Genomic DNA, 14,630 nt, shown 5'->3' on the forward strand with positions numbered 1-14,630 from the left:
TACTTAGCAGGTATGTGGTCTTGGGCAAGAGATTTATGAAATCTTCAGCATAAATGAGGATTATTATTACTATAAGTATGAAGTAAGTGGCCTTTTAGGGTCACCATGAGAACTGAGAATAATGCCTGCAAATAAAGTACTTAGGAAACATTAGGAGCTAAAATTTGACAAGGACGATGTCCTATGTTTACTCAAAACTTCATTGACTCACCTGTTGCAAGAGAACATTTAAGTCTATCTACAAAGTGATAATGCCAAACCTTTCACATGGTAAGGCTTTGTATAACCTGATCTTTGGCTGAACTGGCAATTATCTGCTAGTGTACCCAGCATGGCCTTTGTTTCTGTTTCTGTGTTAGTCAGCCTTTTGTCACAATAACAAAATACCTAAGACAGTTAACTTATGAACAAATAAAGGTTTATGTATGTTTGGCTCATAATTTGGGGGGTTCCAATTCATGATTGTAGAACCTGTAATGAGGGAGCTTATCATAGCCAGACCTTGTATTAGCAAAAACACTTGCCTAATAGCCAGGAAGCAAAATCTAACCTATAGAAGCTCCCTTTCTTATCATGTCCAAATCCCCCAGGGACCAGCCTGAGAATCATCTGAATATGATTGATTTTAATTGCCTATGGCATGAGAGCCTTTACTGCTTAGTAGACCCAACACAGCCATTGATATTTACTAAGGATGATTCTGGGCAAGATGATTCTGAGTCCAGTTTCCCACCATTTTGGGGCTTTGTCTATCTTCCTTATACTCCATGCCTGGCTCAGTGTGTTGTCTTAATGGTAATAGCACAAACCTGACATTTTGATCTTTTTCAAGTTCATTTAAATATGAGTTTTTATACTTTGAAGATACTTATGAAATTCTTTATAAGAATAACCTATGAAATACTAATTATTTTCTTTTCTTCTCAGGATGAACTTGACCTCACAGACAAGCATAGGGAAGCCATGTTTGCACTTCCAGCTGAGAAAAAGTGGCAAATATACTGTAGTAAGAAAAAGGTAAGATAGTCATTGTGATTATATTTAACGAAGAAATGATGGTATTTAAATTTTTCCTTTGGGCTGGGGATATGGCCTAGTGGCAAGAGTGCTTGCCTCGTATGCATGAGGCTCTGGGTTCAATTCCCCAGCACCACATACGCAGAAAACGGCCAGAAGTGGCGCTGTGGCTCAAGTGGCAGAGTGCTAGCCTTGAGCAAAAAGAAGGCAGGGACAGTGCTCAGGCCCTGAGTCCAAGCCCCAGGACTGGCAAAAAAAAAAAAAAAAAAAAAAAAAAAAAAAAAATTCCTTTGTCCTCCAATTTTACCACCAGAAAACTTGGACAGCTCATAATATGTAAAAACCAGATTAAGTTTGTCATGGTGTGGTCTTGGCTTTACATGGTTCAAAGTGCTTACTCCTTGAATATTGTTTTTATCAACACACCATTGTGCTTCTTTGCCCTTTTAATGGTGACTGAGACTCTAAAGTTGGCTTACACAAGATAAAAAGGACATCCTCTTACTTAACTGGTGGGTCTGGATGAGTGTTTGGTTTACAGCCTTTGGTGACTATCTTCTAGCCACCTTATATTTCACCATCTCTGAGGTATGGTCTTATCCTCATGGTTTGAAGTAGCTCTCCAGACATTTTGTATTCCTAACTAAGGATAGAGAAAAGGGAAGAAAGGTATAGACTCTCCTACACCCACCTACCATTACCTCATATTCCACTCTTAGGAATGTGATTGCACCTTGCTTCAAAAAAGTCTTCACTTTGAGCAGTTATTCACAACTTAATGCTAGATTTTCATTACCTTAAGAGATGGCAAAAATGGACATTGGAGGCAGAAGAGCTGCCAAATGCTCTTACTCCTGAGTACTGATGGCACTGGGCATTGTTCTGTGGACTGCATCTCCTGAAATAAAGTTTACTCTGCCATCTTTTCAAGCCCATGGTAGATTCTTAGGCTATTCTTATATCCATTTTAGTTTCTTTTTAATTCTTCCAATGGCCACCTTTTTTTCTGTTCCAATAGAGACTTGAAGCAAGCTGAGTAAGTAAGTGGGAAAGATAGAGCTAGCACCCAAGAGAAATGCTACCTCTTTTTATCAGGTAGTGGCTACTTCCATTACAAATGAGTAACAATTCAAAATCTTCTTATAACCACTAGTACCTCTGACAAATTGCAAAGTTTGAGACCTTCATTTGCCCACACAGCAGATTCTCAGCACCTCTGCTCCATTTTTGTTGTGTGTGTCATTGGTATGCCATCCTCCAGGATCACCTTCCATGACTCCATGAAGTCCCTCTACATCAGTGAGCCTGTAGCCTGTGTGTCTCTCTCTCCTGTTCAACATGAGTCCTCTAGTGTGAGGTACCACATCTTAATTAGTCATATTTGTAACTCTAACATCTGGTTCTTTGAGGACTGGACTTCTGAAGTGTTGTACTATATACTGTCAAAAAATTAAAAACATATGTAATTTTCCCCCTGAGCAGTTATAGTAAGTAAAGCTATGTTTCAGGTTTGGTTCTATCGGCTCTTACTAGAGGGTGATGACTAAGCTGCTATCAGATCGGCCCAAACACATAATATAGGGAGAAGGAAATGCAAATAAAAAGTATCAAGTGCTGTCCTTGATGTAAGGGACCTTTCACACTGCCACCTTAAAGGCCTGCCACTGGGACCAAGAAAGAAAACTCTTCTAGTGCTGTGTACACAAAATATATTGTTTTGATTCATCCTAGTATCATGTTTTCCTCAGAATTAGGAAAATAGTACAAAGTAGGGACTGGGAACATGCATTGAAGGAAGGGAAAAGGCAGGGAAATGGGGGCAGCTTGCAAAGGGGAAAGTTTCCTTCTTTCCCAGACTTTATTACACCCTTGATAGCAATTGAAAGTTAATCATGGAAACTACTGCCCTTTACATTAGAGAAGGCTAGCCCTGGAGGATAGCAATGACCCCGGGCTCACAGCTGCTGCTCGTTTTTCATTTTCTAGGCCTATCAGATCCCCTCAGAAGCCCCATCTGAAGTATACATGATAGGCTCAGCATTTTATGGAGGATGGATGTGGATGTGGCCACTGGCTGCAGAATCCCACAGCATGACAGATGGCCCTTCTTGCTAGTAACCTGGCCAGATTACACAAATATCAAGGAATGCACTTTTTGCTAGCTTTCCTTCCTACAGCTTGGATTCTTTATGTGACTTAGAAATGGCATAGCGGAGTGGGGAAACCATGTCAATTCTTTGAGGCATCCCATGGGTTTATATATCTGCCTCACTTTAAAATCCTCAATTAAGAATTTTCTGGATTATAATTTCTCAGGCAGTTAAAACTATACTATATCTTTGGTCTGAAACTGAACTCTTTAGATACTGCTATAACTCAAGAAATATGAAATGAAGAGGAAGAAAATTTTTTAAAAACCTTATTAGCAGAAGGATGTGGTATTTACTTCTTCAGATGATATGTCTCTCAGAATAGAGCTCTCTGGGGGCCATTCTTGATCCTAAGAACAGATTATTTTCCTTGGAACATATTTGTTTGGCTTTTTCAGATCAGGCTTATCACTATCAAGTCAAACCACATATATTTCTCAAGCTGAGGGAAAGCTACACCCATGACTTAAAAAATTTCCATTTTTCAAGATTAGAACCCAGGGCATCATAGACATTCTCCCACATAGTGAAGCCATAGAGTTAAGGGCCCACTGACACCAACAGAGACAGACCACAGGAGATGGTGACAAATGGGCTCTGTGTGTAAAAGGGAACAGAAGTGGAAGCAATCAAGACTGAGACCTGAGCACAAAGCCAAGCTTTGCTCAGCCAACTGCCTGTTTTCCATCCAACAGTGATTTGAGTCCCAGCAGTGGCTATCTGCTTATCACTCTATGTTCATTTGGGAAACTTCTCTAAGTCACTGGTTGACAATTTATTTACAGAGCCAAATGAAAGCAGCACAAGTATTTCTAGGGCCGCAGTGATTAGAAAGAAATGAATTGTAATTTGGCCTAATTGAGTAATCTGGAAGAGAGTCAGAGATGAATGTTGTGGCCTTGTTGAAAGTCCAAACAAATATCTAACAGTTAGGGGCCTGGTTGGTTGGCCCTAGCTTGTCACAGATAGCAATCCATTTTAAATTTTTAAAGACTTTTATGAACAGTTAAAAAAAGGTCCTGTTGGTGGGGCTGTGGAGGTATTTTCAAATAGGAAATATTTGTGGTTCTTATCTTTAAAGGTAATTCCCTTTTTACTTCCAATCACAACATAATCTTTTGTTTAAATGAGGTTTTTCCCAGTTTCCAGTCAGAAACTACATCTGTTAACAATCTTTTGGATTTTAAACTGAAGCTTCTAAAACAATGAACCATCTGACCATGAAAGGCATCTGGCCATGTTGCATTTGTTTATTGTTAACATGATTTTTTAATCCTGAGAAAAGTAAGGAATAGGTCTTCATAGAGGTGAAAGTAGAGCAATGTATACACTGTATTTTTGGTGATAGCAATTCCAGAAAGACATTTTAAATTGCTGCTCCTTTTGTCACTTAACCAATCCCTTAAGTATCCAGAAATGCTTTTACTCCTTTCTTTGGATTACAAAGGAATGGATGGGGCTATAGATGCTGTTAGCTACAATGACATCAGATGTGTGAGGCAAAGATCACGATTTGACACTTTGCCTGATTTTACTTCTCTTATTACTAATCTCTAAAGTTGGAGCTTTTACGTAAGTAACATTAGGTTCCTTGTGTTACAGTTCTATATGTTCGAGGGATACTTTGGAAAAGGTAAATTTCTACTTTCATCCTGAGTATATGTTGGATTCTAGCTTTAATCAAATCATTCAAGAATCTTATCTATCCTGGCCACAGGTCAGCTGTTGTAATTTCTGCGAAGTGCTCATGTGTGTAAGATATATTTGAAAGGCCTCTAGGGAAAATGCTTGAAAATACAGGTCATATTTTTATTTGCTTCTTTTATTTGGTTTGTATAGTCTAGTTGGATCAAATCCCCACACCTCTCTGCAAAAAGGAGTTCTTTTTTTTAATCACACAGACAAGAAGATTAAAATTGTATTGAGATGCAGTTTATTCAGCTCCTGGAGAGTTAGGGCCCACCTGTAATTATAAAGTGATATCAAAGCTTGTAGAAGCCTCCTGGTGTATGGAATAATTAATTGCCTATCTCTTGGAGGTGGTGAAATTAGGTCTGGAGCTCATGGCTTGGGGAACAATACCACTAAACTATGGAAGAATAAAGGTTAGGGGGAGGTTTGATGCCATCTGGGAAAGCCTTTCATGATTCTGTTTTTATTTTTGGTGGTATAATGAGTACTGGGAACAAATGATTTGATCAAAACAAGATTTAAAGGAACACATACTAAAGTAATGAATTTAAACACAAAGGAGTCATCAGTTTCCTACTCATCTGTCAAACAAACCATCTGGGAAATAAGGCTAGAGATGAGACATTAATGCTTCAGCCATCCCAATATCCTGATGAAAAGCTGCCCTGGGGGGAGGGGGGAGGGGAGGCTAGATTTTGGAGAATAAGCCAGTAAAGGGAGAAAATAGACTTCAGTATTTTATGGGGTTTTTGGTGGGGGAGAGGGAGGTGATGCTGTGCTGAGGCTAAAACCTAGGGCTTCATGCATATTAGGCAAACACTTTAAGTCACATTGACAGCCGTATTTCTAGACATCTTTAAAAACACCAGTTTGGTTTCTGCTATTGAATTACCAACCTGGTGATGAGTTAAAATTGTGTTTGTGTTCTTGGCAGAAGCAACTATGATTAGAAATAAAATTTGCCAAGCCAGGCATAGTAGTACATACCTATAATCCCAGTTACTACAGAGGCAGAAGCAGGATGATCATTTTGAGATCAAGGCCAACCCAGGGAAAGGTAGTAAGATTGAATCTCAGAAACAAAGTAAAACAAAAGAATTGGTAAAACAAAACAAAGAAACAAAAGAAGACCTGCTAGGCAGGTATGAGGCCTTGAGTTCAATCCTTAGCACTGGAAAAGAAAGAAAGAAAGGTGGGGGGAAGGGAGTCAGGAATTAAAGAAGGGGAGAAGGAAAGAAAACAGGAAGGGGAACAGGAGAAAGAGGAAATGAAATTCATCTCTCTTTCTCCCTCTGTCTAAAGAATACAAGGGCAAAATATAGCCCATCACAGGCATCTCTAGACTCTGCAGACTCTAAAACTTCCTATTCTATGTCTCTGTATTTCCTGGCATTGAGAGATGAGGCTTTATATATAATCCCTGATGGAAGTAGTAAGAAATAACAGCTTCTAGGTATCTGGTATCCTACTCAATGAAGTGATACAATTGGTAAAGGGGAAGTGGTGTGAATATTTTCTCTAGGAAGACTTTCTCCTAAATTCTGAGGATGATTCAACAAGTAAGTCTTAATTTCCTGGAGTGAGTGGTTCTGGCAGGAGAAGAATAAAAAGTGATTGTCCAGTGTTGTTATAAGCACCACAGCAGGGGCAGCAGACACATTCCTCTGGAGCACAGAAGAATGGATGACCCTCTGTTGGGGTATGATTGAAGTGGCCCTTCCCACCACTTTCACTTTCAATCATGCTACGGAACTATCATGCTTTCATCCTATTGTCTAGACACTAACTCCTGTTCAACATTCAAGCAACACTCATATTCACTATACCCTTTCCCTCTTGTTTTGTTTTTATCCTTTTTACTGTTGCTTCAGCAATCTCAAACTGTTGACCTTATTTGATTATTACTCAACACAATTCATAGGACTTATTAGGAAAAAATATAAAGGGCTAAGCTTTTGGAAAATTCCAGTCAGTGCTATCAAAAATGGACATCAGATTTTAGATTTGACATATAAAATACTGTTTTTCATTCAAAGGCTCTGTGCCTTTGATAGTCCTTAAACCAGAGATGTATTTCAATATAATATGAGTGGTCTTGAACATTTATCCGTCTCCTTTTCCTTTAACCCCTCTGTTTACTATCCCAATTTTGAGTATGCTTTTCTTCCCATCCATACCTATACTGTCATTCCAGCTATCTCTCATCCCTGCATTGTAGAATCTGTGATGATGCTGAGCTCTGATTGAACACCTGGAAACTGGAATACTGGAAAGAAAATGTGCACATCATAAATTAATGAAGAAGCAGTCAGTGAATGTGCCCATGGATTAAACCAAAACTTAACAATCTTGTCCTATTTGCTTGTGCTAGGAAAAATTAATTAAATCTAACTTATTGTGGGCAACTTTTGCAGACTTTGGTAAGGATATTATTTTTTGGTTCTGTGGCATCTTCCCTTGGGATAGATTATCCCAAGAATAGAATCCCAGTATCGAATCACATAATGTATATGTGATACTATGCTGAACTTTGTGTAAGACCTCATTGACAGGTTCAAGAACCTGGAGCATGTTAATCTGTCTGATTTCTCTTTTTCTCTCCATGAAGTTAGATCAATTTCATAGAGTTGTTGTAAAAATTAAGATAATATTTATTTGTCAGAGAACTTGGGAGATTGTAATTTTAGCTACTCTAAATGGTTAACAATAATAATGGCCACCATGTACCTAAGAGTAGTGGTGACTTCTCCTCAGAACAGAAGTGAGAATTTCCCTAGAGACAGAGGTTATGTAGGAAGATTTTTGTAGATAAGAGACAAAAAAAATCCTTACTACTCACTGTAGAAATTGGTAAAATAAATAAAGATCAGTTTGTGGTAAAAGAACTAGGGCAGTGATGAATAACCTAAATTCTATTGGCTTCTGGGTGGGTCCTCAAACCTGATTTCAGGTGCACCCTAAGTTTATGCCTGCAAAGTCTGAGGCCATAAAGAGTCAAACTACTTCCTCTCAGCCACATAACTCAGTTTCAGTGCTCTGCTGACCAGGTCTGGGCCAAGGAGTAGCTCACTTTGTTGGGCTTTGCCTTGGTAGCAACGGTCAATATTAACAAAAGCCAAGCCTGGAAAGCAGGCATGTCAAGAGGTCGTGGCATTTTTTAAATAATATTAAAATTCTTGCACTATCTGCAGCCTTGAAGTGACACATGGTTAGTGAATACCTTTGGTCTTGAAGTAAGAGGACTAATGAGTACTTTTAAATGAGAACCTTCCTACTATACTAAAATTGTTTGAGATGGGGGTAAAAATCCCTTCATAGAGTGTAACAGGAATAGGTTCCATTTTGCTAGATAATTTTCACAAATATATAACTTATGAGGTCAAAGCGAGCCAATTTATAAGTGCTCTGTTCTGCCACAGAATTTGTTCAAAACTGCAGCATATAATTCAAGAATGCATTGGAGCTGAATCATGTCTGAAGTTAAGCTAACAAAACATTACTGGGGAGATAATGAAAGAATGTTTCACCATAGTTGCAAATGCTGTTATTGTTATAACTCTTAAACCTAGTCACCAGAGCAGACACTATGGATTTCTGTCAACTAGCATTCTCTAAAATTTCCAAGAACAGAAAATTGATAAACCTCTAATAACTTTCCACACCAGTCATAGGATAGGCTGTTATTTCCCAGTTGATTATTTAATTTTTTTGTCATGAAAATTTCAAGTTACAAATACACTATAGGACTTGGAATCTACCTCAGTGCTAAAGTGCTTACCTCATACATGCAATATCTCCAGTGTCACAAGAATCAGTGGAGAAAACTACAATGTATGGTACACATGGTAATATTGTGCCATGTTCACCTCAGATTTTATAACAACAACAATAAGTTAGTAAGCAAACAAACCATGGCTGAGGGTATAGCTTACTAATAGAGTACTTGTGTAGCATGCAAAAGGCCCTGTATTTTAGCTCCTAGCATTAATAATAATAAAAGTAATAATATAATAAACCTGATAGTCTCTGTCTTGAAGGTGGGATTTTCCGCTGCTCTACATACATATATCCATAAACAATTAGATTGTAGTTCTTCATTGTAACTGCTATGTAGCATTCCATTTTATGAGCATGCAAAGTTTTTATCATCTATATTAGGCAATGCTTATTTTCAGTTTTTTATTATTTAAAATTTACTACAACAAAACCTGTTCAGCAACTCTGGAAAGTGGTATGGGGGTTCCTCAGAAGGCTAAACATAGAGCTACCCTACAACTCAGCAGCCCCACTTTTGGGCATCTACCCAAAAGATTACAAGCAAGAACACACTAAAGCCACCAGCACAACAATGTTCATCACAGCACAATTTGTCATTGCTAAAATATGGAACCAACCCAGATGTCCTCCAGTAGACGAGTGGATCAGTAAAATGTGGTACATATACACAGTGGAATTCTATGCCTCTATCAGAAAGAATGTCATTGCTCCATTCGTAAGGAAATGGAAGTGAAGCGAGCCAGATCCAAAGAAACATGGACTCTATGGTTTCCATCATAGGGAATAATTAGTACAGGTTTAGGCTTCATAGCAGAAGATCACAATAGCCCAATAGTTATGAACACATAAGATGATGCTAAGTGAAATGAACTCCATGTGATGGAAACAAGTGTTATATCATTGTTGTAATTATTTTCAACATGCAATGTGAAACTGTAGCTTTTTGTTGTTGTTGTTTCTCTTGTATTTCCTTCCTGTGGTCGTACCCCTGCTCTCACAGTATCTCATCTGAGTACCCTATATAATGTATATAGGTGTATTAGAACTAGGGAAGGGAAAGGGAATATCAGAATTGAGAGACAAAGGATAAAAAGACAAATGAGTCCAAAAGCAATACTTACAAAACCATTTGGTGTAAACCAACTGTACAACTCATCAGGGGGAGAGGGAAAGGTGGGAGTAGGTGGGGGAAAATGAGGGAGTAGGTAACAAGTTGAACAAGAAATGTACTCACTGTCGTATGTATGAAACTGTTACCCCTCTGTATGTCACTTTGAGAATAAGGAAGCAAATATTTTAAAAATGTATTACAACAGGGCTGGAGATATGGCCTAGTGGCAAGAGAGCTTGCCACATGAGGCCCTGGGTTCGATTCCCCAGCACCACATATACAGAAAACGGCCAGAAGTGGCGCTGTGGCAGTAGTGCTAGCCTTGAGCAAAAAGGAAGCCAGGGACAGTGCTCAGGCCTTGAGTCCAAGGCCCAGGACTGGCAAAAAAAAAAAAAATGTATTACAACAAACATGCTTTTGCATATGCCCAAGCATTAATGTACGATAGGCATCTTGACATGCAGTTACAGAGTTGTTTGACGTGAACAATTTCACATTTAATTCTTCTCCAAAGTAGTTATAATAATTTATACCTGCAGTGAACTAGTTACCAGCAGCCTAGGGGGTGAGGATTTGGTCCCATGAGAGAAGAGTCCTAGTGTCTTGTGTCTGTGTTCAGTCACATTACATAAGTTTGACTATTTCTGGTATGAGAAGCTATCATTAAAATTTTTCAGTTTCCGTCATATGTCTCACAAGTCAAGTTGAAATAAGAACTACTAGAATAGAAAGTGCTTATTAAAAACAAAATCCAAAACAAAAACTCAAAGAGTTCAGAAAATGCAAAACATTCCATCTAAATGCCCACTTAGCTATATAACAATACAAAATATTACAAATGCATAAAAATGGATAGTTCACTGAGGATTAGGTTCTTTTGGTTTAACTACAAAGGCAACTATCCTGGTTTGCTCTTCCTCCCCACTAGACCTCTTTGCACTCTCAGTTCCAAACTCAGGAATATTGTGTTTCCATCTTTAGCAAGCTCTTGACTCATCTGTGCCATCACCAAACACAGGAAGTTCCCCTGAGTTGTTTGCCACTTCCCCCCTGGTGGTGACTAACACAAGCAGGTGCAGAATCAGCATGTGTACACAAACAGCAGACAGTGTGGCTGGAAAGCCCATAGCATTCCCTTCCTCTTCTAATCAGAGCCAGTATCTTCATCTTGAGCCACCTCTTCATAAACATTTTAAAAGTCTTTCCTCCTCATTGTATTCCTTGAGTCTCTCAGTACTCGAATTGAAGAGTTTCACTTGTTGTCTAAAACCTGAGATCCTACAGGTTAATTCCTGAATTTGGAAAGTTGTTGATACTTCAGTGTGTAAATAATGGGCTTTACATCATTGTAAAGACATTGAACATGCATCTGTCCTGCAGACAGACACCAACTGTCTTTTGTGCTTCCTCCTACTTCAGTGAAAGCATCCTTTTACTTAGGTCTGGCTTTCCCTGTAGAGAACACCAAGCTGAAAGAGCATGAGAGACCTTGTGTTTGTGTTCACTCGTAATTGGTCAAACAATTAACAAAAAAATAAGTAAGAAAAAATAATTTTTAGGAAAGTGAATGCATATCAGTATATTAGTTGGAAATCTTGGCTCATGGAGAGTTGTGGAGAGTACTAGGGATGTAGTGTCCTGTGAAGTTCTCTTAATGCTCCTGGAACCTAGAGAGCAACCCCACGGCTGTCACTCAGTATGCTGTCACTCAGTGCTTCTCACTCGGGCTTACCTTGGTGCTTCACTATGGCATGAGCAAATTCAGTTGTGTCATTTGCAGAGTTTGGAGTTCATGACTATCTGGAGGTCCCTCCATCCTTGTCATACCCCCCCCATTTATTTATTTATTTGTTTATTTTTATTTATTTATTTATTTATTGTCGGTCGTGAGGCTTGAACTCTGGGCCTGGGTGCTGTCCCTGAGCTCTTCGTCTCAAGGCTAGCACTCTACCACTTTAGCCACAGCACCACCTCTGGTTTTCTGGTGGTTAATTGGAAATAAGAGTCTCACAGACTTTTCTGCCCAGGCTGGCTTTGAACAGTGATCCTCATATCTCAGCCTTCCGAATAGCTAGGATTACAAATGTGAGCCACCAGGACCTGGCTATTTATTAACAAGGCTCTTGTGGAACTTAGATTCCAAATGTAACTGTGTAAGGGCCTTCAGGCCCATTGCCTGTGCATATTAAAGCATATGGGTCCAACCATTTCATTCCCAAAATTCTACAACTGATGAGTATGGGATTTCATTGAACCCAGAGTGGTTTGATTGGGGAATCTGAGAAAATGGTCTTAATGAAAACTGCATCTCAGATAGAAAGTGAAACCACTATATCTCATATCTGAAAAGCCACAGTATTTATCCATTCTAGCTATCACCCAATGGACCCCCCCTTCCTCAATACCTCCACCCTCCCCCAGAGCACATACAACAGGAGATGTACTGGATCCGTGTTCACTCCTTGTTTTGCCATTCTTTAGGAGTGTGTTTTTTCTGTCCCAATTAGCTAGATGAGCTACAAATAACTCCAAGCATAGTTTGCAGAAGAGAAACAAAAGGATATTTCTTGATTTCCAACTCTGAGTAAGTGGGACTGAAAACCTGGAGCACTTTGAGAAAGATTCAGACATGACGAATGACTTCAATAAAAAATAGTGTGGCAATTGATTAGCAGTGTCTTCTATTGTACATGATAGGTGAACTTGGCATATATAACAAATATTTGACATCATTTGAGCAGTTCTTGAAGGCACTGGTGCCATATATTATAGTCAGACTTATGCAGCATTTTCTATACTTATTTTCCCTTGGGGCATTTCCTGGTTCTCAGCAGTCTCTGCTCTCCTACTTTCATAATCATACTGCTCCAGGCCCCCCTCCCCCGCCCCCCGACTTCATCAAATCCAGGAAACACATTTGTGAAAGATAGCAATGCACAGAAATGTCCCCTTTGGAAGATAGTGAAAGGGGAAAAAAAATCACACTTTATCTTTTTGGTGTAAACTCATATTTTATTGTCACGAATAGCTCCAGCACTCTTGCTTCCACTGAATCCATTCACTTTGGAGTACTACAGAGTATCTATCTCCTCCTTGGAAAGTAGGAACTTTGCACTACCAGTGGAAGTTAGAATTTGTCACTAATACTTCTAATTTGGAGTTCTCAAAATTCCTCACGGTTTTCAGGAACCTGATAATTTGTGGCACTAGAAATGGGTTATAGTAGACAATCTATTGAAGAGTGAGTACCAACCCTTAAATTATAGTGTGTTAAATTCTATTATTGAGTGCAGTGCAGAGCAACATTTGATTTGAGCAGACTTAAGATAGTATCTTTTCTTTTTTTAAATTTAATTTTATTATCAAGGTGATGTACAGAGGGGTTACAGTTACATATGTAAGGTAGTGAGTACATTTCTTGTATACTTGTTACCCCATCCCTCATTTCTCTCCCACCTTCCCTTCCCCCAGCCCCCCCACCAGTTGTACAGTTAATTTCCAACATATTGTCTTGTGAGTATCGCTGTTGCATTGGTTTGCCCTTTATCCTTTCTTTTGCACCCGTAGAGAAGAAAAAATCATTTGGCTTACACAATTTCTTAAAATGCACCTCCCCATTTCCCCACATTTATAGACTTTTGATAAAGTAATGTCTTCTAATTTATGTTTTTCCTTTTTGCTTTTTATAGTATACTGTAGACTCAGTTGTATCTTAAACTAGGAATACAGTTAGGACTCTCTTAGAGGACAATTAACTATGTATAACCAGTTTATTTTCAGTCATCCTGAGAATGCTTACCCAAATGGAATATGCGTTCATGTGCTTATAGTTTTTCCCAATTCTCTTCCTAGCTTAATTGTTGTTTCCAAAGGGTCCTCTCCTTAGAGCTCCTTATAACTCGCCTTATATTGCAAATCATAAATGCACTTTGATTGTTTTCCCAAGAGCAGGTTTCAGAACATCAAAATCTGCTTTTATGACATTTTGAAAAGCTAGTCTAGTAGCAGCAAATCTTGCAAGATGTGAGGCTGCAAAGGCCATTGACACCATTGATTAGATTTCCATGCTGCATAAGGGCTTAGTGATGTATGTCCAAACATGTTAATTTACAACCCAACTGGACCAAATTGTACTAGACCACCACTCCATGGTGACATGTGGGTCAAACGTTTCACTCAGTAAGTAATGAAAAGCCATTTGTTTCCTGCTCTTGCACAGTGTTGTGTGTTGTGAAGTAGTAGGAAAAATATCTGCCTGTTGGGGATGGTAGGATTGTATCACTTTTGAAAATAATATTAGAGAATGTTTCTTTGTCTTTGTCATGAAAATTGGGGTGGAGATTGTCATTTAACATTGGTTTCAGATGTTGGAGTTGTACTGATTTGAGATTTTCAGGCTTTAGTCATACTCCATGCTGTGAAGTGCTTTGCCAAAGAAATGACTTATTAAAATAAAGTAAGTATAAGTATAGTTTTGAAAAGGGACTGTGAAGTCTCTGCTATTAGTTCTAGGAAAAAGTTGTGGCTGTTTCTTAAATATATCAGCACATTAAATGCGTTTCTCAGTGGGGTTGCAGATGACTTTAAGATTTCAGATCGGTACAGGCTTATTCAAGAAAGATTGTCTGAAACTTTCAAAGATGTAGTAATCATCATGCCCACTGGTGGCTCATGGCCTGTAATCCTGGCTACTCAGGAGGCTGAGATCTGAGGATTGTGTTGAAAGTCTGTGATACTCTTATCTCAAATTAACCACCAGAAAACCAGAAGTGGGGCTGTGGCTCAAAGTAGTAGAGTGCTATCTTGAGAACAAAATCTCAGGGACAGTGCCCAAGCACTGAGTCAAGCCCCAGGACTGACAAAAAAAATATATAGTTATCCTC

At 38.8% G+C, this 14,630-nt stretch overlaps 1 protein-coding gene across 6 annotated transcripts in view; it reads left to right on the top strand.

Annotated features, from left to right (window-relative positions):
• Window positions 1-14,630, top strand: part of Daam1 (dishevelled associated activator of morphogenesis 1) — a 184,794-nt gene that overhangs the window by 93,923 nt on the left and 76,241 nt on the right. For all 6 annotated transcript variants that reach the window (XM_048362823.1, XM_048362822.1, XM_048362824.1 and 3 more), the window contains one exon: window positions 928-1,017. In XM_048362823.1, coding sequence (XP_048218780.1) covers window positions 928-1,017 — 90 coding nt within the window. The remainder of the gene's footprint in view (window positions 1-927; window positions 1,018-14,630) is intronic.

This window comes from Perognathus longimembris, chromosome 14 (genome assembly GCF_023159225.1).
Source record: "Perognathus longimembris pacificus isolate PPM17 chromosome 14, ASM2315922v1, whole genome shotgun sequence".
NCBI lineage: Eukaryota > Metazoa > Chordata > Mammalia > Rodentia > Heteromyidae > Perognathus > Perognathus longimembris.